Source organism: Neoarius graeffei, chromosome 23 (assembly GCF_027579695.1).
Source record: "Neoarius graeffei isolate fNeoGra1 chromosome 23, fNeoGra1.pri, whole genome shotgun sequence".
Taxonomy (NCBI): domain Eukaryota; kingdom Metazoa; phylum Chordata; class Actinopteri; order Siluriformes; family Ariidae; genus Neoarius; species Neoarius graeffei.
Genome location: NC_083591.1, coordinates 27991981 through 28018789, shown reverse-complemented (window position 1 = coordinate 28018789; position 26809 = coordinate 27991981). Strand labels below are relative to the sequence as shown.

Below are 26809 nucleotides of genomic sequence, written 5' to 3'. Positions count from 1 at the left end.
CCACATATCCAAACGGCCTGGGTCGGATTTGAAAAAATCGGATCTATGTCGTTCATACTGTCAATAAAAGATTGGATACAGGTCACATATGGGCGAAAAGATCGGATTTGAGTCACTTCAGCCTGCAGTGTGAACGTAGCCTTTGATTCATTAAAGTGTGATCTTTTGACACTAAAGGTGTGCTTTCTTGATCAGAGTCAGCAAATCTAGAGATAATCAGGACTGTGCTGAAGTGAGTGCCTGGAAACACTGAAGAAATGAGACCATTATTTGGGTGGTCCAGAAATGAGACCATTGTTTAGTCCACCGCTAAGCATATTTCATATTTACTCAAGTCAGTCTACAACCTACAATAAGCTAAGTGCAGTGTCATGGATGTCAAGCCTGAAAATGACGGTCACATAAAAGGGAAAAACTACCATAAAATGCAGACATTAACAAAGAAATCAACAGAGCAATTGGCATACACCTGCTTCAAGTCCAGCATGCTTATTAACAGCTTAATAAATCTTTTGTATTCAATGAACAATAAAACATGAAAGAGGGGGCAGAAAGAAGAATATGAATACTTTCTTACCATACATAGAGTTGCTCTGAATGGATGCCACAAGAAGCACCAGGGCAATGAGTGTTGACAGTGGGAATGACGAAAATGCCATATTCGCTTGCAAAAATTCTCTCATCCGTCTGTCCGTTATGCTGAAACCTTGTAAAACCTGAAGATGCAATGCTCACTGAAAGTCTACCTATACAGACAGAACAGGGAACACACATAACCAAACACTATTTAGAGAATTCATCCTGCTGGTTAGTTGTTGGTGCATTCTTACATACACACACATTCTGACATAGTAGTGCACTGCCTCAGAGATTGCACTGATCTATCACTCACTGTGTGTGAGGTGATGCAGTGATCAAAGACATTGACAGAGAGAGTTGTGATTCTGAAGAGTTGTGTTTTTATTAGTTAATATGTCATATAATTGATCACACTCTAAACTGTTTCTTCTCAGAGGGGAAAAAAAAGTCAAGCAATTTAAATTGAGATCAAAACGTGCAGGCTATCTGCTGGTACCTCATATAGTGAAGGTTACATTAGGGGCAAAGCCTTTTCTTACAAAGCCCCACGGTTATGGAACAGCCTTCCAAGTAGTGTTTGGGACTCAGACACAGTCTCAGCATTTAAGTCTAGGCTGAAAACATATCTGTTTTGTCAAGCTTTTTGTTAATTTTATTAGATAAAGGAGTAGATCTGGAGGGTCCTCAGGCATAGAGTGTTTTGGTAAACTGGTATGTCTGGACGCTGTCAGCCCCCCACTCACTTGCTCACTTAGTGACTGGCTGCTTTATATCCCGGGACACCCTCATGCCTGTGTTACCTTCTGGCTCTCCCCTTTCAGTTATGCTGTCATAGTTACAGTAGTTTTGCCGGAGTCCCTGCTTGCACTCAGCGCAAAATGTATACTATTCTTACTCATCAGGTGACACTGGGCATACCTAACATATGCCATCACATACATTGATAACATTCTGATCTACTCCCCAGATGAAGAAAGTCACCAGAAACACATCAGAGCGGTTCTTAAATGCCTGCTAGAGAATCACCTCTACGTCAAAGCCAAGAAATGCGAGTTTCATCAAGTTCATATCTCCTTCCTAGGATATATTATTAGTGCCGAAGGAGTTAGCATGGACACCTCTAAGGTCTCCGCGGTTACGTCCTGGCCCACACCTAGGGGTTCGCGAACTTCTATCATCGGTTCATTAGGGGCTTCAGTACTATAGCCGCCCCCTTAATGACCTTGCTGAAGAAGGGACCAAAGCACCTCCAATGGAACCCCAAGGCCGATGAAGCATTTCAACGTCTCAAGCAGGCCTTCACCTCTGCTCCAGTCCTCCAGCATCCAGATCCCACTAGACCTTTTACCTTAGAAGTAGAGGCATCCGACATGGGAGTAGGGACGATTCTGTCTCAGCGTTTTGGTGAGAAACAGAAACTACATAAACATAGCTTTCTTCTCGATAAACTCTCTTCTGCAGAGAGGAACTACGATGTCTGTAACAGAAAACTGCTCGCCATTAAGCTAGCCCTTGAAGACTGGTGGCATTGGCTCGAAGGGGCCACTCACCCTTTTGTTATTCTCACTGACTACAAGAATCTTGAATACCTCAAGAAAGCCAAGAGGCTAAAACCTCACCAGGTCAGGTGGGCACTATTCTTCACGAGGTTCAATTTCACCATTTCATTCCACCCTGGTTCCAAGAACACCAAGGCCGACGCCTTATCTTGAAGTTTTGCACCAAGATTATTCTGTCAACCACCCCATTCTCCCATCTCAATGTTCTGTATAGTCCATCACCTGGGACTTAGACAGAGAGATAAGGAATTCTCAACCGCAAGCTCTTCCTAATAACCTCCCACCTGGTCTACTCTATGTGCCCAAGCAGTTTCAAGGTCGACTAATCACATGGGCCCACTCATCACCTGCCACAGTTCATCCTAACAGTCAACGCACTCATCAAATGCTGAAGAATAAGTATTGGTGGGAAAACATGCTTACTGAAATTAAACAGTTCATTGCATCTTGCTCAACTTGTGCACAGGCAAAGGTTCCTAGAACTCCTCCCGCCGGCAAATTGTGCCCCTTCCCTATTACTCAGAGACCCTGGTCCCATATAGCCATTGACTTCATCACTGACCTCCCTCCCTCAGAAGGAAACACTACCATTATGGTAACCATTGACCGCTTCTCAAAAGCTCTTAAGCTCATCCCCTTACCTGGCATCCCAAACAGTTGAACAACTCCTTCCAGTATGCATTTAGATATTATGGTATCCCAGAGGATATAGTCAGTGATGGGGCTCTCAATTCATCTCTCGCTTCTGGACCTGATTCATGGAGAAGTTAAGGGTATCAGTGAGCCTTACATCTGGCTACCATCCTCAATCTAATGGCCAAGTTGAGAGAGCCAACCAGGAAATCAGCTGCTTCCTGAGAACAGTTAACACCGTTTCAGTGCATACTCGGCTGTCAACCACCCTTGTTCCCGTGGGATGATGCACCAAGCCAGGTACAGGCTGTGGAGGATTGGTTCACACGCAGCCAAACAGTATAGGAAGAGGTTCACCAATGTCTTGAAACAATCAATGCCAAGTATAAAGAATATGCGGACAAACACAGAGGAGATAATCCAGACATTGCCCCAGGTGACAGAGTATGGGTGGCCACAAGAAATCTTAGAGAGCCCAACACCTGCAGAAAGCTCCAGCCATGTTACATTGGGCCATTCAAGGTACTGCATCGCATTAATGAAGTTTCTTACTGCTTGGAACTCCCCCCTCACAGCAGATTATCTCCCATGTTCCATGTCTCCAACTTGAAACCAGTCATCCTGGGCCCGCTTGCTGAAAACACACCAGTTCACGAACACCCAGAACACCTTTTAGAGGGGGAACCCATCTACCAGGTAAATAAGATCCTCAACTCTAGACACAAAAAAGGGCAAGTCGAATACCTGGTAGATTGGGAAGGGTATGGACCTGAAGAACAAAGCTGGGTTTCCACCAAGGACATTCTAGACCCTCTCCTCAGGCAAGAACTCCATGCCCTACACCCACACAAACCAGCACCATGAGGTAGGAGGCATCCTCAAAAGATTGTAGCTCCCAGAGGGAGCTCCTCGGGGGGGAGGTTCTGTCAGTAAGTCTGCTGAGAACACACAAACTACAAACATGGACACTCAGAACTACAATCCCCATGAACCACAGCGCCCTCTGTCACCAGAGTATTAATTACAGCTGACACGCATCTCCCTAATTAGCTCTTCCCCTACTTAAACCACTCTCTCACATGACTCCAATGTGAAGTATTGTTCTGTTTCTTCCAGTCCATACCAAGCCTTGTATTTTCTGTCTGCTGCTCAATTTTCTGACCTTTGCTTGCCTTACTTCATTTATGATCTTTGTCTCATCTTTACTACGTTGTTTGCCAATTGCCTGACCCTCGCTCATTTCCTGACCTCGCTTCCAGTCTCTCGATTTGGCTTTGTCTACAATCTTCTTCCCCACTCTCCTCTGCATATACATCGATAAGTGCCTGCACTCTGACAGCTATAAGCCAAGTACAATGAGATTAAGTGGAATAACTGTTTTATTATATCCACATTCACTGGATTTTGAGAAACAGAGGTTTTTTTTTTCAAATTTGATGAATGAAAACTTTATGCAAAACATCTGACAAAATAATTTCCATTTAGAATGAAAACAAACCGACCAAATCACAGTGGCAATTTGAGGAAAAAAAATGCTATAACAATTCTTGAAAAATAGTGTTCAATGGTAAGAATTTTTTTTTTATTATTATTATTATTATTTTTTTTTTTAAGTTTCGTCTTTGGTTGGTTGAGCAACATGCTCCACTATTTTGTTTTTCCTCTACTCACATACTCTCATTATATGAGCTAATAGCCTAGTAGTAGAGTGTGCAATTGCTCATATCCAGAGACTGTAGAATTGTCTATATTTCTGCATAAATATGACCTAAAACATCACCAGATTTCACACAAGTCCTAAAAGTAGATGAAGAGAACCCAGTTAAACAAATGAGACAAAAATATTATATTTAGTCATTTATTGAGGAAAATGATCCAATATTACATATCTGTGAGTGGCAAAAGTATGTGAACCTTTTGCTTTCAGTATCTGGTGTGACCCCCCCTTGTGCAGCAATAACTGCAACTAAACGTTTCCAGTAACTGTTGATCAATCCTGCACACTGGCTTGGAGGAATTTTAGCCCATTCCTCTGTACAGAACAGCTTCAACTCTGGGATGTTGGTAGGTTTCCTCACATGAACTGCTCGCTTCAGGTCCTTCCACAACATTTTTGATTGGATTAAGGTCAGGACTTTGACTTGGCCATTCCAAAACATGAACTTTATTCTTCTTTAACCATTCTATGGTAGAATGACTTGTGTGCTTAGGGTTGTTGTCTTGCTGCATGACCCACCTTCTCTTGAGATTCAGTTCATGGACAGATGTCCTGACATTTTCCTTTAGAATTCGCTGGTATAATTCAGAATTCATTGTTCCATCAATGATGGTAAGCCGTCCTGGCCCAGATGCAGCAAAACAGGCCCAAACCATGATACTACCACCACCATGTTTCACAGATGGGATAAGGTCCTTATGCTGGAATGTAGTGTTTTCCTTTCTCCAAACATAACACCTCTCATTTAAACCAAAGTTCTATTTTGGTCTCATCCATCCACAAAACGTTTTTCCAATAGCCTTCTGGCTTGTCCACATGGTCTTTAGCAAACTGCAGATGAGCAGCAATGTTCTTTTTGGAGAGCAGTGGCTTTCTCCTGGCAACCCTGCCATGCACACCATTGTTGTTCAGTGTTCTCCTGATGGTGGACTCATGAGCATTAACATTGGCTAATGTGAGAGAGGCCTTCAGTTGCTTAGAAGTTACCCTGGGGTCCTTTGTGACCTCGCTGACTATTACACGTCTTACTCTTGGAGTGATCTTTGTTGGTCTACCACTACTGGGGAGGGTAACAATGGTCTTGAATTTCCTCCATTTGTACACAACCTGTCTGACTGGATTGGTGGAGTCCAAACACTTTAGAGATTATTTTATAACCTTTTCCAACCTGATGAGCATCAATAATGCTTTTTCTGAGGTCCTCAGAATTCTCCTTTGTTTGTGCCATGATACACTTCCACAAACATGTGTTGTGAAGATCAGACTTTGATAGATCCCTGTTCTTTAAATAAAACAGGGTGCCCACTCACACCTGATTTCAATCAATGGGATGCCAGACACCTGACTCTAATTTCACCTTCAAATTAACCGCTAATCCTAGAGGTTCACATACTTTTGCCAATCAGATATGTAATATTGGATCCTTTTCCTCAATAAATAAATGACCAAGTATATTTTTGTCGCATTTGTTTAACTGGGTTCTCTTTACGTATCTACTTTTAGGAGTTGTGTGAAAATGTTTTAGGTCATTTATGCAGAAATACAGAAAATTCAAAAGGGTTCACAAACTTTCAAGTGTGTGTATATAAAACACGGCGGCTACGCTCACTTGTGAAATATATTCACCACTTGAAGATAAACTTCATATGTAATAGTGTTTTTTATTATATAGACACATCCACAAAAAATAGACAAGTTAAGAATTTTCATTTTGAACCAGTTTGTCATTTTGACAACGCACGTCAAGTCAGTGGGAAAACACTGGGAGTGACGTCTTCAGAATGAAATATCAGGAATTATTATACATATGGGCCACTTTTTCCATGAAATAAACATGTATTCTATTCCCTTCTAGTGAGTTTACTGATGGCATGCAATATTATCATATCACTTATCCTCCATGTATTATGCCACTCTCCCCAATGGAGAATGAGCATGCAATATTGTTATAATATTGCACGTTGTCAAGACAACACGATGAAACATTTCGGCGCTCAAGTGAAAATCCAGTGACAACTTCTGCTGCGCATTTGCACATTTCTTTGTTGGCTGGGAGAGCGAGAAGATGGGGTTAATTCAGTGCTCGGATTAAGCAATAAATAAACTGAAATTAAAGATGCACTGAACACCCGAAAGGCTACCAAAACTTCAATGTATATTCTTCATGCATATTTACAATAGAAAAACATACCAACGGACATCGAAAAACTGGAAAGGAGACACATTGGAGATGTAAAACTTCCATGCTAGTGAGTGACAGTTTGTTCACAAAAATGGCAACGAGGTTTGCCTCATTAAAAGCTGAAGATTTAAAGAGACATGCTGAACACCTGAAAGGCTACCAAAACTTCCCTGGATATTTTTCATGCATTTAAGTTTCTGCATTAAATATATGGAAAAACTGGAAAAGACACACGTTGGAGATGTAAAACTTCCATGCTAGCGAGTGACTGTGACAGCTTGTTCACAAAAATGGCAACAAGGTTTGCTTCATTAAAAGCGTAAGATTTGAAGAGAGACATGCTGAACTCCAGAAAGGCTACAAAAACTTCACTGGATATTCTTCACACATTTACAGGAGAAAAACATACCAACGGACATCAAAAAACTGGAAAAGAGAGCAATAGCGGAAATATAAAGTTCTACTTGGAGGTGAGGAAAAGTGACAGACTTTTACAAGACGACTTCACTCGGCCAAGCCATTTGTTTGAAACAACTGTAATGTAACAATTAACTACTACCGAAAGTAACTTGAACTGTCTACCTGTATATAAGTTGGGTTGTTCAGGCTTTTTGGACTTGAACCATTTTTATTGTTAGAACATTGTCAATCCAATGTACAAAGTCAGAAAATTGAATTACATTCGCTCAGAATTGGCATTCGATATCGGTAAGTTGCACCCCTGTTCTTAATGTTTTGTAAAATCTATAATTGTTGCATCAAATGTGTATGTATTATAATATTGGCTGGCCTTTTTTTATGGTATCAGATATTCCATTCAGCTAGCATGATACTGAAGGAGCTGAAGACGAGTTCAATATCATCCTAGCTATACCACAAAAAAGCCAGCCAATATTATTTAAATTCATTCAGATCTGTGATGTATTTTGTATAAAAAAAAGCTTCAACATGAGAAGACAAACTTCATATCTTCAAGCCAACGTGTAATTTTCTTTTTATTGTATCAACACATTTGTCATGATTTTGGTTCTCCATGTCCCGAATCCCAGATAGCACACCTATGTCAGTCCACCGTCGGCTGTGCTGACGGTCCATCAGAAGTATGACCAGCGGGTCTTTGTCAGACCGATGTCGGCAAGCTGATAAAGGGGAAAAATGAGATCTCGTTCCTCTCGCGTGTCCTGCCACCCGCAAGCCAGATGTGTTTGCTACTCATTGTCACTAGCGGGTCACCAGATTCTGAAAATATTCTGCAGATTCTGAAAATACAAGTTACAATACTACCCTGTTGTTATAATTGAATAATCTTTAAAATAAAAAATGTGAGATCAGTTAAAGTGAATATCTGCACCCTTTTTTCCTTTATCGGCTTGCTGACGTCGGCCCGACGAAGGCCTGCTGGTCATACCTCTGCCAATGGTGGACTGACGTAGGTGTGCTAGCTGAGTTAAAGTGAATATCTGCCTTTTTTCCCCCCTTTATCGGCTTGCTGACATCGGCCCGACGGTCATGCCTCTGATGGACCGTCTGCACAGCCAGCAGTGGCCCAACGTAGATGTGCTATCTGGGATGTAGGTCATATGAAAAATACGCATTTTCTAGTAAATTATGTGTATATACAATGCTTTGCAAAAGTCTGAGACACGTAAAGAAATGCTGTAGACAAAAAATGGCTTAAAAATAATGAAATTAAACGTTTCAACAATTTAAATATTATATACAGCAGTAAGTCATAATAAATGAAACAAAATCAATATTTGGTGTGAGATGACCCTTTTGCTTTAAAAACAAATAGTAGTCTCAGGTACAATTAGTGCAGTTTTATAAGGAAATGAGCTGTAGGTTTTACTGAGTATCTTGCAGAACCAGGCACAGTTCTTCTGGACACTTTGTCACATTTGCTTCTTAATTTTGCAGCAAAACCCAGCAGCCTTTGCTTTCTTATTTAATCTGAAAAGTGGTCTTTTATGTAATATGCTGCTCAGATACAAACATGTTTTTCTTCTGTAGCATTTAATGTTGTGCTGGAAAAGGAATGTTGGGAATTCTGTTTTTGTACTGACTCGATAATGTAGAAGTCATAAAATAGAACCCTTTAACAAAGTTTGTATGAAAACAATAGGGTGCCTAAGACTTCTGTACAGTTTTTATTATTCTATCTACAGTCATTGGATATGAGCAAGCGCGCGCACTCTGATTGCCTAGTAGTAGAGTAGCCAATCAGCTCATATACCGTGAGTGGGGGGGAATGGCGGAGCATGTTGCTCAACCACCTGAGGCCGAAATAAGAATTCGACTCGAAAACAAAACCTGAAATTATTAACAAGTATTTAAAAGAAGCAGAAATGGCTAAAAGAATATAGTTCTCTACCCCCCCAAATACCTCCTGTTTCACATTCCAGTCCAGTAATGCACCTTAAAGTTGGTTTGCCAACTGCCAAAAAAACCCTGAAGAAAATACAAAAAAGCAACAAAATATGAAATAAAATAATCTGATGCTAAGAACATATCTTTTTTTTATTTTAAGAATTATGATTATTGCATTTTTCACAAATTGCTAATGTCATTTTGCTGGTTTGTTTACATTCTAAGCTGAAATGATCTTGTCAGACGTTTTGTATAAAGTTATTGAATTTGCAAAAAATAAAAATGCTCAGTTTCTCAATACAGTGAATGTGGATAGAATAAGTTATTCCACTCAATCTCGTTGTACATGGCTTATAGCCAACAAGGCACCTATCAGCTCATGTACAACTCGATTTTGTGGAATAACTGTTAAATGTCTATCAAAATACAGTGGAGATTTTCTACTCAATAGTTTCAATATTCATTTTGATATAATTTAAATATACTAATAAAATGGTATAAAAACTCCTCCTCTTTGTGTAAACAAAGAGGAGTTTATGGGATTCAATCATCTTGTTGCTATGTATGATTTTATAAGAAGGCTTCTGATTGGCTGCTCCTTCACGTGTGCAGTTCGCAACACAGCCCATTTCTTCTATGAACCATGGTGGGAGAAATCGAAAAGCTCTTATACTTAAATTGCAATGATGGTTAGCAGTTGAGCGATTTAGTTGCAGATTTCTTTGCACAACCCTGAGAAGAGGATATTATAACTGATATCAATAAGAACAAAGATGAACTTGACAATGACTTTGACATGAAAGACCGATTTGAGTTTGTCATAGAAAATGCTGCCTGTGGTGAATATTGCCACCAATGCCAGTGATGTCAATCAAGTCAAGTGGGAGAAAGCTTCAAAATTTAGATGAGTCATGTATTTATATCTTGTGGGCAGTTACTATGATCCTTCTGTAGTGTGTTTTGGAAGTTATTGTGAGGGCATCAAAAACACAATGGGAATCACCATAAATTTCATGAGTATACATTTCAAAGTCTTACAGAAGCCGAACATTACATTGTTTATATGCACTGTGTGGACAATGCATAACACTGAAGTCACATAAAAAAAAATTAAGCAGCCATAAACCAGGACGAAAAGTTTTAAACACATTCAATTCCAGGACTTTGAGAAAGAACTGACCTGTAATGAATGTGTAGTCACAGGCAAGCCTTTCATTTTTAAATTGACAAGCATGGGTTGTCATGCAGAGTACCTCTAGTAGCTGCACATGACCGACTAGACTAAATTTAATGAAATAGGCCTAATATCTTTTGTTTTGGTTTCCTAAAGTTCAAAGCTTCTTTTTTTCCGGATGTACAATCCAGATCAGGCCAGAGGAAACACTTGTATCACGTTTTTGTACCTAAAGAAATAATCCAGGTGGTCGTCCAGTTACAATTCCTTCACCTGGACTTCTGCTAGATAGGCAATAGAATCTCTACAAACACATTTGAACCTTTGTTCTTGAGCCCTACAACAACATAATGTGCCCTAAACCAGATATGCTGCCTCCAGATGGGTCAGAGGATGAAGAGATACAGATGCAGATAAATAAAGGACAAGGACAGAGTTGAGGTAATGGATATGGGTGAGGACGGGTGCATGGTCGCACAAGCCATAGGTATGGCTGTGGCCATGGTAGAGGGGTTGAAGCAGGGGGGTCTTTTGTTGTTATACATGCATTATAGACAACTTTTAGAAACTTTTTAGAATTTTGGAATATTGAACTGTTGACTCTGGGGTGGGGGGGAATACATGGAGGATACAAGTGGAAAAGATCCTGTAAAAAATAAACATTTTATAAATATCTTAACATGTTCCTAAAAAGGGCGGCACGGTGGTGTAGTCTCACAGCAAGAAGGTCCGGGTTCAAGCCCCGTGGCCGGCGAGGGCCTTTCTGTGCGGAGTTTGCATGTTCTCCCCGTGTCCGTGTGGGTTTCCCCCACAGTCCAAAGACATGTAGGTTAGGTTAACTGGTGACTCTAAATTGACCGTAGGTGTGAGTGTGAATGGTTGTCTGTGTCTCTGTGTCAGCCCTGTGATGACCTGGCGACTTGTCCAGGGTGTACCCTGCCTTTCGCCCGTAGTCAGCTGGGATAGGCTCCAGCTTGCCTGCGACCCTGTAGAACAGGATAAAGCGGCTAGAGATGATATGTTCCTAAAAAGGTACAGTGAGAGAATCTGGTGTGTACATCAATGAAGCCATAATAAATAGGTGCTCCAAATTTAATTTAAATGTGGGGCGGCACGGTGATGTAGTGGTTAGCGCTGTTGCCTCACAGCAAGAAGGTCCGAGTTCGAGCCCCATGGCCGGCGAGGGCCTTTCTGTGCGGAGTTTGCATGTTGTCCGCGTGGGTTTCCTCCGGGTGCTCCCGTTTCCCCCAAAGACATGCAGGTTAGGTTAACTGACGACTCCAAATTGACCGTAGGTGTGAATGTGAGTGTGAATGGTTGTCTGTGTCAGTCCTGTGATGACCTGGCGACTTGTCCAGGGTGTACCCCGCCGTAGTCAGCTGGGATAGGCTCCAGCTTGCCTGCGACCCTGTAGAACAGGATAAAGTGGCTAGAGATGATATGAGATGTTTTGAAATATGCATTTTTTTCTAGACTTTTGAACAGTACTGTAAACCAGCCACCATTTATCTTGATGACAGCTTTGTATACTATTGACATTATCTTAACCAGCCTCATGAGGTTGTCACCTGGAATGTTTTCAATTAACAGGTGTGCCTTGTCAAAAGGTAATTCAGCATCTGCTGAAGTATACTTAGGTCTTTAGGCTATAGTCTACGCTGAGTTGGGTAGCAGCAAACTGGAATTGAAGCATCTAAAAATCGAGTTACTGACCTCAAATTCAAAGCTGGTGAAAGCTAACCTCACTCTACCTTAGTGAAAGGTGAATCTGGTGATTGGTGAATGTTCAAACATAGCGTGAAATGGGACAACTGTCTGATTTGCTGGCAAAACACGCTACCCTCTGCGTCGTGCTTTCAAAGCAAAAGTGTCAAATTTACATTTTTTTTCTCGCCTGCGGGGTCTTTTTTGTGTGTGTGTGTGTGGGACAAACGCAACTGTTTCCAATATTGGGAGACATGTCCCCAGGTGTCTTCGCCATAGGAATCAGAAATTATTTGTGCCCCTGTTGTCTGCTATTGTTGCAACTTGTCACAACTGTTATTTCTCTGCGCTGGTCGTGCTTTCATTAACTAAAATAAACGACAATGTGAATTTGAGATCCAACAAAACATCCATCCATCCATTATCCGCAACCGCTTATCCTGTGCAGGGTTGCGGGCAAGCTGGAGCCTATCCCAGCTAACTACAGGCAAGAGGCAGGGTACCCCCTGAACACGGGCGATTGCTCTAAGACAACGAGGGAGGCTCAGCCTCCTCTAAAAATGACGAACATCGTGTAGGATGAATTGCGCTAGGCTTATGTTATAACCAACCTTATAACATTGCTATTTCAGATCCAGAATCATAGAAATGTATGTGCTCAACCCAACTACAGCGCGAAATCATTCCGTTATAACTTTCCCCAGTTCGCCTAATGTGCGCGTGAGTTTTTCCCCCTCGTGACAGCGCGATGCAGCCTAGCCTCAGTGGACTTCAATGGCATTTGGGAGCTATGCACTTTTCAATCTCAAAATGCAAGACGGTTATTGGACAAATACTGCGAAAATGCCCGCCCACGGACTCCGAGCCTCACAGTGGGAGGGACATGGCAAAGCTTTCCGCGAGGAGACTGGTGATTGGTGAAAGCAGCCGGATATTTTCTTTGATTGACAGCTCGTTTCAAATATAGACAGGCAGCGGTGAATTTCAGTTCAGTCCCATGCGGATTCACAAGTGCTGTGGTGTATTGTAAGAGATCAGCTTACATTTTGATTTCATTCATTACATACGGTTTCTACCAGCTTTTTTAAATTGTATATATTTTCATTGTAAATAAAGTGTAAATATAGTGTTGTCAAGTTTGCTATCTTAGTTCCAGAAATTTTGTTTATTTGAGTGACTGAACTTGAACTTGAGGGGGCTAGTCAGCTAGCAAGAAAGCTGCGCACAGATGCCAAGCATTGTTGATTTAATTTTGGCGAAGCCATTTGCCAGTCTTCCTTTCGAGGAAAAAATTTAAATTAAAGAGCAGGGTAGACCAACGCCTCAAATTGACTTGGTGAAAAAGGTAGGGAATAATACTCGTTCCTTTCAGCTCTCCTGGTACGAGAAAGTGAATTGGCTAACAGCAAGTGACCCACATCAACAACAGTAAATAGGCTACTTTAGTAATATGTCATGGATGGACCAAAAATATAGAATCTATTTAAAATGTTTATGCTGAGTATATTATATTGGAATATATATTTTTCTGGATATGAATTAAACACAGCTACAATTTGGAAAACATTTTTAAACAAAAACACAGTCGAGAACATTTCACACTACAGACCTGGATTAAAAGTGAAGGGTTATCAAAATTGTCAATAAAACATTTCTCAGTCAAAATAAGTAAAATATAGGGAAAGTGTCATTGAATGAAATGTGTGGCACCCAGCTCTACGTTTGGCTCCCCAAGGTCAGTGCTTGTGCCTATTCCAGAACACTCTGCTGTTACTGCTGAGGTTCCTGACAAAGAGCTGCTTTCAATAATGATCAATTTTTAAACAACATGCCACAATTTTAAAATATAAAATATTAAAATATACCCCCCCAACACCACCATCATGTATATTGGACAGTAGGCTAATGGGCGAAAAGAACCTGTTATTTCACGGTTTGTGACCCTGCCAACAATCAGCCAGATCAGAGGCAAGAGTATGGGCAAAATTTGTGTTTTTTCTTTTAAAATCTGGAAATATCGTAACCGACCAGCCTCCCCTGTTTGAAAGACTACCAGCCGCCACTGCCCCTGAACAAGTCACCAAATCATCACAGGGCTAACACATCCAGACAAACAACAATTCACATCTACAGTATGCCAATTAACCTAACCTGCATGCCTTTGGACCGTGGGGGAAACCAGAGCACCCAGAGGAAACACAGACATGGGGAGAACATTCAAACCCCACGCAGAAAGGCCCCTGTCGGCCACTGGGCTCAAACCTTCTTGCTGTGAGGCGACAGTGCTAACCACTACACCACCGTGCCACCTCCAACAAAACAAATTTGTCGAATAATAAAAATGCCATTTTGCTGTTGCTGAAATGCCAGTCTGGGCCAGAAACAAGACTGACTTCCTGCATTCACTCTTTTAAACCAAGAGCATCCACTCAGCATCCACCCCGCGTAGCTTCATAAGACAGAGACTAGTCAGTCTCTCTCACACAGAGAGAGAGAGAGAGAGCGATGGAGGGGGGGACCTGGGCACACGCGCGCAATATTGTTGTCAGCTCACACAAGGGCCATAACACACATTAGTGCATGCAATGGCGTTTCTTCTTTTATTCCTCAACGTCGCTGTTTCAGCTTAAGCCATAGCGTTGCCCGCGGGACAGGTGTTTATTGTTGTCCTTTCCTTATATGCGTGAACAGCTTGCACAGAAAGAGGAACGGATAGTTTGTTTTACACTCAGCAGTAAAGCCCCAGCGGCTACCTTTGCACTGGAGTTTGCACTATCTACTCCAGTAGCTACCTATCGGATAGGCTCCCTGTCTCCTGTAAGCCGAAACATACTCAAATGTTGAGTCTCTGTCTCCCATATTCACACTCTCAGTCTCCCGCTCAGCTTCTTGGTACTGAGGATGGGTTCCAGGGAGCGCCCCGCCGACACGCGCAAAACAGAAGCAGGTGCGCACAGCGCGAGCTCAGCCGATGCTGAAAGAGAGACGGAAGACGGATGGTAGCTGACGAACGGAAATGAGGGGAGGGAGGGGAGGGAAGAGAGAGCAGAGAAGGGCAGCGGCGACCAGCCCTAGAACAGTAAGCATAATCAGACGTACCTATCAACACAGCCTCCGCCCGTACTTCATAATTACGAGCAGCTAAGGTGTTCTATTTATTATTATTATTATTATTATTATTATTATTATTATTATTATTATGACACTGAAGATGCACACGCATTCCAAAACACTAGTGTTTTGGACTCCGTCTATAGTGAATCACTGACGGTTATTTGAACAGAAGGATGCCGCCGATAACAAGCGTAAATAACACATCTATTCATCCTATATCTGTAATATGTGTGCGTGAGGTTGTGAACGCGTATGTGTATATTCAGAAAAATAGAACAGCTTCTATACGCACCCAGCTGCTGTGCCCGTGAAGACCCCCGTTCGCTGCGTGCTAGATCTCTACACACTGATGGTGCTCACGTTAAGGTCCGGCTCACGCTTTCCTTAGCAGGTTTATTTCTTTCCTGTTTTCTCGCCTTTTTTTGCCCTCTCCAACAGCTACCGTTTACTGCAGTAAAAACGATCCGACTGGAAGAAGACAGAAGCTGGGAGGGAGTTAGGGAGGGGAGGGGTATGGCGCGAGAGGGAGGGGGTGTGGGGGTTAATACGATTTGGCCCGTACCATTCGGATAACAGGGCCAAAGCACACTGCCTCAGAGAGGGAGAGAGAGATACGTAGATACAGAGTGTGACGGATAGAGTCTCAACTTATGTCATTTATTATTATTATTATTATTATTATTATTATTATTATTATTATTATCTTGTAGTATCAAATAGTAGGCCCAGGCAGAAAGCACTGTCTGGGTCTTTTCCATGATTAGCACAATGGGATTAGTCAAGGTTTAAACACATGGGCCCTCATTTATCAATCTAGCACAGAAAACAGTTTAGATTCAAGTGTTGAAATCATTGTACCACAGGATTCATGTGTGATTCATGAAACGTTCATATCTCGTCAATCACAGGTCTGGCGCTGATAAATGTGGCGACTGAAAACCAGCATCATTTAAACCTGAATATTCAGTTTAGAGAATTACGACATGGAGAGGCGTAATACAGCCAGGAAGAGAAATTCCTCCGCCCACCAATTAGAAGTTCTACCTTCTCAAGTCCAACTGAACTACTGTAGTTATTTCTATTTGGCAGCCTGCAGAGTAACATCATAGGAAATCAGAAATTCAGTATGAAAAGAAATCACTGCTGCAGTCAACAGCATTGCCAATCGAACTCAAGCTGATGTTTTGATATTTAATTTACACATCCAAGATATGTAGGGGAGATCAGGGAGACTTGGGACAAGTTTTCAGCTTTTGTAGATTGTGTGAAACTCTTTGCAGGTTACTGTACCCTCTTTGCCACAATAAGAGGTTTCTCAGCTTGTCACATATACTGACCTTCAGGCTTCGTGTGTGTGTGTGTGTGTGTGTGTGTGTGTGTGTGTGTGTGTGTGTGTGTGTGTGTGTGTGTGTGGGAGATATGGGACATTATGTTGGGAAACTTGGGACATGGTGAGGAAACATGGAACAAAAATAAAATACATGGGCCAACGTGTTTAATTTTTATTTATTATCAAAACTGGTTAAATATGAACTGTATGAACACACAACACTGGTACAGCTATAGAAAAATGTCCATTTACCCAAACCTGACTAGACAAAATAGTTCCATTCTCAAGAAGGAATGAAGTAAATTTAATCCTCATGCAAGTACATGGCCACGTTTTAACAAAAAATTGTAAACAATTTTTTATTTGTAAGCCACAAGGAAAAAAAAACTATAACATGAACTGTCCCAACTCTCCCCACTGGCCATTTTGAAAAAAAAAAATCCTTCAGGGTTCACCCCCCCAAGAATTTAAGCTTAATAAATTATTCTATATATGGTAATGCTAGGCTACATACATTTAATTCCTGACAAATCCCAAATTCACCAGCATACATTACACTATAGGGTGGAGGTGAAGTAGAAAATACAAGATTTGGTTGACAAAAATATGTAACTGCACATACCTGACTGCAGTGTCTAGCTTCATGGCTCCAGAAGAAGTAGGTTACTCTAAGGGGCAACATCTAAATTCTGATGCAATCTAAAACCTGATTGGTTGAAATTTATGGGAATACAAACTCTCCCAAGTCTCCCTGCTCTCTCATGTAGTCTATATACTGTATAATAATAATAATAATAATAATAATAATAATAATAATAATAAAATAGCTTATAAGGTAAACTTTCCCCAAATAAAATATCCCAAGCGGGAATGCAAACCCATTTTCTCCAAATGAAAGCCCTCTGCTTTATGCCACTTTAACATATAGTGTGGTTTGTTTTGTTTGTTTTTGCTGCCTATAAACTGTCACTTTTTATGCCATTATCATTATGTCCTGACAGTTTGGATGCAGCTTTTTTACACTGTTTTTTGTTTGTTTAACAAAACACATTAGGAATTTGATGAATTGTGGCAACTTCAGCTTGACATAACACCTTTTCGCGTGCACACACACACACACACACACACACACGTGTATGGGTAGTAATAATAATCTTGAATGTGTTGCACTGAAGATGACATCACTTGCAGTTTTATAATGGCTTTGCTATGATGACCAGCTGTTGTGGATTAACCAACTGTTAATACCAAACGTGAGTAGAGTCGACTCAAGACGAGTTGAGTTGACATGGTACCATGCAGTGGGAAAGGGTCATTAGTTGTCCAGTCAGCATAATTCAATGGCTTGAACAGTAGGTGTGATTATTATTACCCAAGACATTGAGAAACCAAAGCTATATTTGCAAAATATTATTTACAATATAATCGCACAACAACACCTATTATAGACAATCTATTTTATCTGGAAGGCATTTTAAATATTAAAGTAGCAAATTTTCCTGCAACAGCTACAAGATTAGTTTATTTAACAGGGACCATGCACAACACAACTGTTGAGCCAGAGTTAGCTATATAGCTAATTTGCATCTGTGGTCCCCGGGCAGGAAGATGCTAAAAAAACAAGACCATACAATACAAAGCAACAAAGTTTACAAATAGTACATCACATATTCAACATCATACAAAATATACACTGCATAGTCTCCATATTGGAAAACAGTTCCATACAAAGGTTTAGATCATTGATCACAAGACTGATTTACAGTGGTGCTCGAAAGTTTGTGAACCCTTTAGAATTTTCTATATTTCTGCATAAATATGACCTAAAACATCATATTTTCACACAAGTCCTAAAAGTAGATAAAGAGAACCCAGTTAAACAAATGTGACAAATATTATACTTGGTCATTTATTTATTGAGATTATCCAATATTACATATCTGTGAGTGGCAAAAGTATGTGAACCTTTGCTTTCAGTATCTGGTGTGATCCCTGGTCCCTGGTGGGTTTCCTCACATGAACTGCTCGCTTCAGATCCTTCCACAACATTTTGAGTGGATTAAGGTCAGGACTTTGACTTGGTCATTCCAAAACATGAACTTTATTCTTCTTTGACCATTCTTTGGTAGAATGACTTGTGTGCTTAGGGTCATTGTCTTGCTGCATGACCCACCTTCTCTTGAGATTCAGTTCACGGACAGATATCCTGATATTTTCCTTTAGAATTCGCTGGTATAATTCAGAATTCATTGTTCCATCAATGATGGCAAGCTGTCCCAGCCCAGATGCAGCAAAACAGGCCCAAACCATGATACTACCACCAACATGTTTCACAGATGGGATAAGGTTCTTATGCTGGAATGCAGTGTTTTCCTTTCTCCAAACATAATGCTTCTCCTTTAAACCAAAAAGTTCTATTTTGGTCTCATCCGTCCACAAAACATTTTTCCAATAGCCTTCTGGCTTGTCCATGTGATCTTTAGCAAACTGCAGACGAGCAGCAATGTTCTTTTTGGAGAGCAGTGGCTTTCTCCTTGCAACTCTGTCATGCACACCATTGTTGTTCAGTGTTCTCCTGATGGTGGACTCATGAACATTTTAACATTAGCCAATGTGAGAGAGGCCTTCAGTTGCTTAGAAGTTACCCTGGGGTCCTTTGTGACCTCACTGACTATTACACACCTTGCTCTTGGACTGATCTTTTGTTGGTCGACCACTCCTGGGGATGGTAATGATGGTCTTGAATTTCCTCCATTTGTACACAATCTGTCTGACTGTGGATTGGTGGAGTCCAAACTCTTTAGAGATGGTTTTATAACCCTTTCCAGCCTGATGAGCATCAACAACGCTTTTTCTGAGGTCCTCAGAAATCTCCTTTGTTGGTGCCATGATACATTTTACATAGGAATAACGTCCATGAAATGTATCAGTCAGGATTTAGACCTAATCATAGCACAGAGACAGCTTTGGTTAAAGTAGTAAACAACCTACTGTTGGCGTCTGATCAGGGCTGTGTCTCGTTGCTTGACCTTAGTGCAGCATTTGATACCATTGATCATTCCATTCTTCTGGATAGACTAGAAAATGTTGTGGGAGTTAAGGGAACGTCCCTCTCCTGGCTCAGCTCTTATTTAACTGATCGCTATCAGTATGTTGATTTATAAATGGTGATATTTCTAGACGTACTGAGGTAAAGTTTGGTGTTCCACAAGGTTCTGTCTTGGGTCCACTGCTTTTTTTCCCTTTATATATGTTACCTCTGGGTGATATTATTCATAAACATTGTATTAGTTTCTGCTGTTATGCTGATGACACACAGTTGTATGTTTCTGCAAAACCTGATGAGAGACACCAGCTTAATAGAATTGAGGAATGTGTAAAGGACATTAGACACTGGATGCTTATTAACTTCCTTCTGCTTAACTCTGACAAGACTGAAGTACTTGTATTAGGACCACATGCAGCTAGAAGTAAGTTTTCTGATTACACAGTAACTCTGGATGGCCTTTCTGTTTCTTCACGTGCAGTAGTAAAAGACTTTGGAGTGATTATTGACCCCAGTCTTTCATTCGAAACTCACATTTGATAATGTTACCCGGATAGCTTTCTTTCATCTCAGAAATATTGCTAAGATAAATTTGTCACTACACGACGTGGAAAAACTAGTTCATGCTTTCGTTACCTCCAGGTTGGATTATTGTAATGCCTTACTGTCTGGATGTTCCAATAAGTGCATAAATAAGCTCCAGTTAGTTCAAAATGCAGCAGCAAGAGTCCTTACTAGAACTAGAAAATATGACCACATCACCCCTGTCTTATCCACACTGCACTGGCTCCCAATCAAATTTCGTATTGATTATGAAATACTACTATTGACCTTTTAAAGCACTGAATGGTCTCGTGCCACAGTAGCTGAGTGAACTTCTGGTCCTCTGACCCGCCATGCCTACTTGGATCAAAAGGTGCAGGCTATCTGCTGGTACCTCGTATAGTGAAGGTTACATCAGGGGGCAGAGCCTTTTCTTACAAAGCCCCACAGTTATGGAATAGCCTTCCAAGTAGTGTTCAGGAATCAGACACAGTCTCAGTGTTTAAGTCTAGGCTGAAAACATATCTGTTTAGTCAAGCCTTTTGTTACTGGTGTTTATGAGGTAAAGGTGTAGATCTGGAGGGTCCTCAGACATAGTGTTTTGGTAAACTGGGATGTATGGATGCTGTCAGTCCCCACTCGCTTGCTCACTCGAGTTTGTTGACGGTGTAGTAGCTGGCTGCTTTATGTCCCGGGGCTCCCTCATGCCTGTGTTACCTTCTGGTTCTCCCCTTTTAGTTATGCTGTCATAGTTAGTTGCTGGAGTCCCTGCTTGTACTCAGTGCAATATGTATACTGTTCCTACTTATTCAGGTGACATTGGGCATACCTAACAACCTGTGTTTTCTCTCTCTTCTCCCCCCCCCCAATCTGTCCCTCTGAGTTACATGTCGGTCCTGGGATCGAGATGCTGGCCTCTTCTGCTCCTCAGACCTGCCTGGTCCATCCTGGTGCCCTGTGTCTGGTTGGAGTCTCATTGCATCGCTCCTGTGGAGGGTGGCCCCATGTGGACAGTTGGGGTCATGCTTGGAGGATGCTCTGGACTCTTGCACTGGTGTTTTTGTGGCTGGGGATTGCAGTTGACTTGCTGACTCTGGGACTGCAGCTGTCGTGAACGGTTTTGCACTCGGGTTTCTGTTGGTGGGGGGTTTATAGCATCAACGAAGCTGACTTTGTCATGACTGTTAATGTTATAGTCATGTCTGTTGTTGCCCGGATGGGGATGGGTTCCCTTTTGAGTCTGGTTCCTCTCGAGGTTTCTTCCTTGTGTCGTCTGAGGGAGTTTTTCCATGCCACCATCGCCACAGACGTGCTCGTTGGGGATAGATTGGGGATAAAATTAGCTCATATTTTAAGTCGTTCAACTTCTGTAAAGCTGCTTTGCGACAATGTCTATTGTTAAAAGCACTATACAAATAAACTTGACTTGACTTGACACTTCCACAAATGTGTGTTGTGAAGATCAGACTTTGATAGATCCCTGTTCTTTAAATAAAACAGGGTGCCCACTCACACCTGATTGGCATCCCATTGATTGAAAACACCTGACTCTAATTTCACCTTCAAATTAACTGCTAATCCTAGAGGTTCACATACTTTTGCCACTCACAGATATGTAATATTGGATCATTTTCCTCAATAAATAAATGACCAAGTATATTATTTTTTGTCTCATTTGTTTAACTGGGTTCTCTTTATCTACTTTTAGGACTTGTGTGAAAATCTGATGATGTTTTAGGTCATATTTATGCAGTAATACAGAAAATTCTAAAGGGTTCACAAACTTTCAAGCACCACTGTACCTTGACCCATATTTTAAGTGTTTTAAAAGATGAACAAAAAAACAACATATATCAGAATTTAAGCTTTAATTTCCTGTTATGTACATCTGAGATGTGTTAAGCAACTTAGAACATGATACCTTTGATGGCAGACCACACAATTTTTGAGTGTGCAAAAGTATAGGAACATATAGGTTTACCGTAATCTCATCTCATCTCATTATCTTTAGCCGCTTTATCCTGTTCTACAGGGTTGCAGGCAAGCTGGAGCCTATCCCAGCTGACTACGGGCAAAAGGCGGGGTACACCCTGGACAAGTCGCCAGGTCATCACAGGGCTGACACATAGACACAGACGACCATTCACACTCACATCTACAGTCAATTTAGAGTCACCAGTTAACCTAACCTGCATGTCTTTGGACTGTGGGGGAAACCGGCGCGCCCGGAGGAAACCCACACGGGCACGGGGAGAACATGTAAACTCCACACAGAAAGGCCTTCGCCGGCCACGGGGCTTGAACCTGGACCTTCTTGCTGTGAGGTGATAGCGCTAACCACTACACCACCATGCCACCCCGGTTTACTGTAATAACACTTAATATTTGGTTGCATATCCTCTGCTTGCAATAACTACATCAAGCCACATGGACTTCACCAAACTGTGGCATTCTTATTTTGTGATGCTTTTCCAGACCTGTACCTCAGCTTCTTTCAGTTCTTGTTTTGTTCTGAGAGGTTCCTCCCTTCAGTCTCCTCTTCAGGAAGTGAAATGAATGCTGAATTGGGTTAAGGTCTGGTGATAGAAGGTTTTAGACTAGACCAGTCGGTGTTTTTCCCCTGATGAAATCCTTTATTGTGTTGGCAATGTGTTTGGGTCGTTGTCTTGTTGCGTAATGGAGTTCCTCCCAGTTGGATTGGATACATTTCTTTCTAAATTGGTGCTCAAAATGTTACTTTAGACTTCTAAATTCATTCTGCTGCTACCCTCATAAGTTACATCATCAATAATGATTAGTGAGCTTGTTCCAGAAGTAGCCATGCAGGACCAATCCATGATACTACCTCCACTGTGCTTGACTGATCAGCACATATGTTTTGAATCATGTGCAGATCCTTTTTTTCTCCACATTTTGGCTTCTTTATAACTTTTTGATAGAGTTCCAGAACTTTTGTGGCATATTTCTTTGCAAATTCCAATCTGGCTGTCTGATTTTTACTGCTGATAAGTGGTTTGTATCTAGCCTAGTAAACTAGACCCACCCGCCTAGTGGCCAAAAATATTTTTGCCTAGCGAGTGGGTCTAGCCTTGCACCATATAAACAAAAACACCCCGGGCATCAAATCGTGCCCGCCAATCACAACGCAAGGTTTTTGTTTGGATTCTTTGGGCGGGCTTTTGCAGGAGTGACGACAAAGCTGCACGACGCTGGAGAAAGCACAGCAGGAAAGATGGCTATGGGCTAGTGAACAGCGCGCGTTTGACTCCACTTTGGAATCAGTTTTAGAAGAATTAGACTTGGAGTTTTCGTTGAAACATGAGCAGGAAGAGGCTCTCCGCTCATTCCTTTTCAAGAAGGACATTTTCGCTGTTTTGCCAACTGGCTATGGCAAAAGTCTGATCTACCAGCTGGCTCCGCTCGCAGCCAAAAGGATGGGGCTAGTTTGTGCAGTACGAAGAATTAATAAACAGCTTTGAAACATTACTTTTTGATTGTTTCTTATTTTCCCGTTATTTTAAATTTAAGGGAAATTATTTCACCAAACGGTGGCACGGTGGTGTAGTGGTTAGCGCTGTCGCCTCACAGCAAGAAGGTCCTGGGTTCGAGCCCCGGGGCTGGCGAGGGCCTTTCTGTGTGGAGTTTGCATGTTCTCCCCGTGTCTGCGTGGGTTTCCTCCGGGTGCTCCGGTTTCCCCCACAGTCCAAAGACATGCAGGTTAGGTTAACTGGTGACTCTAAATTGACCGTAGGTGTGAGTGTGAATGGTTGTCTGTGTCTATGTGTCAGCCCTGTGATGACCTGGCGACTTGTCCAGGGTGTACCCCGCCTTTCGCCCGTAGTCAGCTGGGATAGGCTCCAGCTTGCCTGCGACCCTGTAGAAGGATAAAGCGGCTAGAGATAATGTGATGTGATGTGATGTGATATTTCACCAAACACCACTAAATAAAAACTCTCAAAAACAGTTTAAGCAAACCCTTGAAAAACACTTGGAAAAAAAAATGAGTGTATGTGGTACAGACTCCAAACTTGTGGTCATTATCTCCAAACTTCTTAATATCTAGAACCTGTTTATTAATTAATACACATTTTGAAAAATTATTTATTTCAAGGTCTCCCCCACTGCTTTCTGTCGCTCTGACTACGTCACAGTCACTGTTGCGCTGATTGGTCAGAGCGTTGGCCTATACGCACAGAGACAGTTTGAAAGACAGCGGTTTGTTCCTCCTACCCCCTTTGGAAATGTCTACGGATCGAGGCCAGACTAAATATTCACATTTAGTCTGGCTTGCCAGGCTAGTTTGTATCTTGTGTTTTATAACTTCTTTGTTTCTGCCCTCAAAGTCTTCTTTGAATAGTGGATTGTGATACCTTCACCCCCTGCCCTGTGGACTTTGTTAGTGATGTTACTGACTGTTGTTATTGAGTTTGTCTTCACAGTTCTCACAATATTTCTGTCATCAACTATTGTTTCCTTGGCCAACCTGTTTGATGTCTGGTTGTTTGTATACCAGTGGTTTCTTTCTTATTCAGGTATTTATTTTTCCTGAATTGTTGTATTGGCTATACCCACTGCTTGTGAAATCTCATTCTCATCTCATTATCTCTAGCCGCTTTATCCTTCTACAGGGTCGCAGGCAAGCTGGAGCCTATCCCAGCTGACTACGGGCGAAAGGCGGGGTACACCCTGGACAAGTCACCAGGTCATCACAGGGCTGACAAATAGACACAGACAACCATTCACACTCACATTCACACCTACGGTCAATTTAGAGTCACCAGTTAACCTAACCTGCATGTCTTTGGACTGTGGGGGAAACCAGAGCACCCGGAGGAAACCCACGCGGACACGGGGAGAACATGCAAACTCCACACAGAAAGGCCCTCGCCGGCCCCGGGGCTCGAACCCAGGACCTTCTTGCTGTGAGGCGACAGTGCTAACCACTACAGCTTGTGAAATGGCACTGATTGATTTTTTTCCCTCTTTTCTCAGTTTCAAAATGAAAAATTTGCTTTCCTTCCTTCCTTTATCTTTACTAACAACAAAGGCAGTCTACACAGGCAACAGCCAGAGCTCAAACCAGGAGTAGACTTTCAAAGCTATTAATTGTTTAAACAATCAATCTAACAGGGTGCACCTGGTCAAAACAAACAAACCCTGTCAGTCACAAGTTCCAATGTTTCTGATCACTTGATAGTGGTTTGTGTTCGGCATGCTTGAAACTGGTACAGGCTTTTCTGATTGTTACTTGTTTTGGCTAGTTAATGCTTTGAGATTTATCTTTGCTTGCACACTGCCCTCTGTTTCCATAAGTTTATTCTGATCAGTGATGTAATACTTCATTACCTATTGATGTTACCCTGTCATACATACCGTAGATGCCTTAGCTTCATCAATCACATAATCATCCAATCATATAGCTACAGCACACTCTTAAATGTGGATATATATACTCATGTTTATCCTACAGTAAACTGGGAAACATCTCTGAACAGCTGCATCTGTGTTGTTGCTCCCGGATCTGTGAGGTAGAATATATCGTATTATGGTAGAATATATCATACTATGTCAACTCAACCTCCTTCAGTACAGACAGATGAAAACCCATCAGTTTTCTGGGGGCTCATGCCCAGGATCTCCATGTGGAAGGTAAGAGAATTATTATTATTATTATTATTATTATTATTATTTTTCCATGAAGTACATTGGGTTCTCTTCTTCCATGTGGAAATCTGGTTATCCCCATTGCACACATGTGCATTGTATAAATAGTCCTATGGTGTTGCCTAGGGCCAATTGGATTGTAGTTTTTGGTTATCCCAGTTGCAGGGCCGATTGGATGGTAGTTTTTGGTTATCCCAGTCCTACATACATGCGTCATAGAAATAGTCCTATGGTGTTTCCTAGGGCCGATGGGATTAAATAGTTTTTGGTTATCCCAGTCGCGCACACATGTTGACTGCATAAATAGTCATATGGTATTTCCTAGGGCCGATTGCAAGAGACTGATTTTGATCTTTCTGATTTTGATTCCTCTGATTTTGATATGTCTGATTTGCCCAAGTTACCCTTATCTCCAAGTGTTTCTGGGAATAAGAACGTTGTTGAGTAAGACTCAACTATGTATATTCGAAAACTGTCATATGCTGTATGGATATAGAATAGAATGCCTTTATTGTCACTATACACATGTACAATGAGATTAAAGCATCTCCAATAACAGTGCAAAACAGCGTGTAGAGAGAGAGAGAGAGAGAGAGGAAGGGGGAAAGGGGGGGGGGGGAGTGTGTAAGGGGGGTAAGGTGCACAGTCCTGAGGTGTATATGTTGTGTTACACATTATGGAGTGAGGTATTGCTCATTGTGCACATAAATTATTGCACAGAGAGAGTCACATTATAAATTATTGCATGAGAGATTCACATTATAAAATAAAATATTACACATTTATGAAGTATTGCAAGGTAAGGTAGGTGCACAGACTGGAGGTGTGTGTGCTGTGTGTAAGGTGCACAGTCCTGAGGTGTGTGTGCTGTGTGTAAGGTGCACAGTCCTGAGGTGTGTGTGCTGTGTGTAAGGTGCACAGTCCTGAGGTGTGTGTGCTGTGTGTAAGGTGCACAGTCCTGAGGTGCATGTGCTGTATGTAAGGTGCACAGTCCTGAGGTGAGGTGAATGTGTTGTGTTTCACATTATGGAGTGAGGTATTGCACATTATAAAAATATTGCCCAGAGAGAGTCCCTTATAAAGTACTGCACATTATAAATTATTGCATGAGGAGAGTCACATAGTAAAATAAATAGACTATAAAGTCAGAGCATATCCAAGTTCAGGGCGGTTATGGCTTTTGGAAAGAAGCTGTTT

General features: G+C 41.6%; 1 protein-coding gene across 1 annotated transcript in view; it reads right to left on the bottom strand.

The window, feature by feature from the left end:
• Positions 1 to 15427, bottom strand: part of cadm3 (cell adhesion molecule 3) — a 436972-nt gene extending 421545 nt beyond the window's left edge. Inside the window, exons 1-2 of the mRNA XM_060906020.1 lie at positions 15322 to 15427; positions 578 to 746 (exon numbers count right to left, since the gene is read on the bottom strand). Of these exons, the coding sequence (XP_060762003.1) occupies positions 578 to 683 (106 nt within the window). The 5' untranslated portion in view covers positions 684 to 746; positions 15322 to 15427. The remainder of the gene's footprint in view (positions 1 to 577; positions 747 to 15321) is intronic.
• Between the last annotated feature and the right edge of the window lie 11382 nt (positions 15428 to 26809).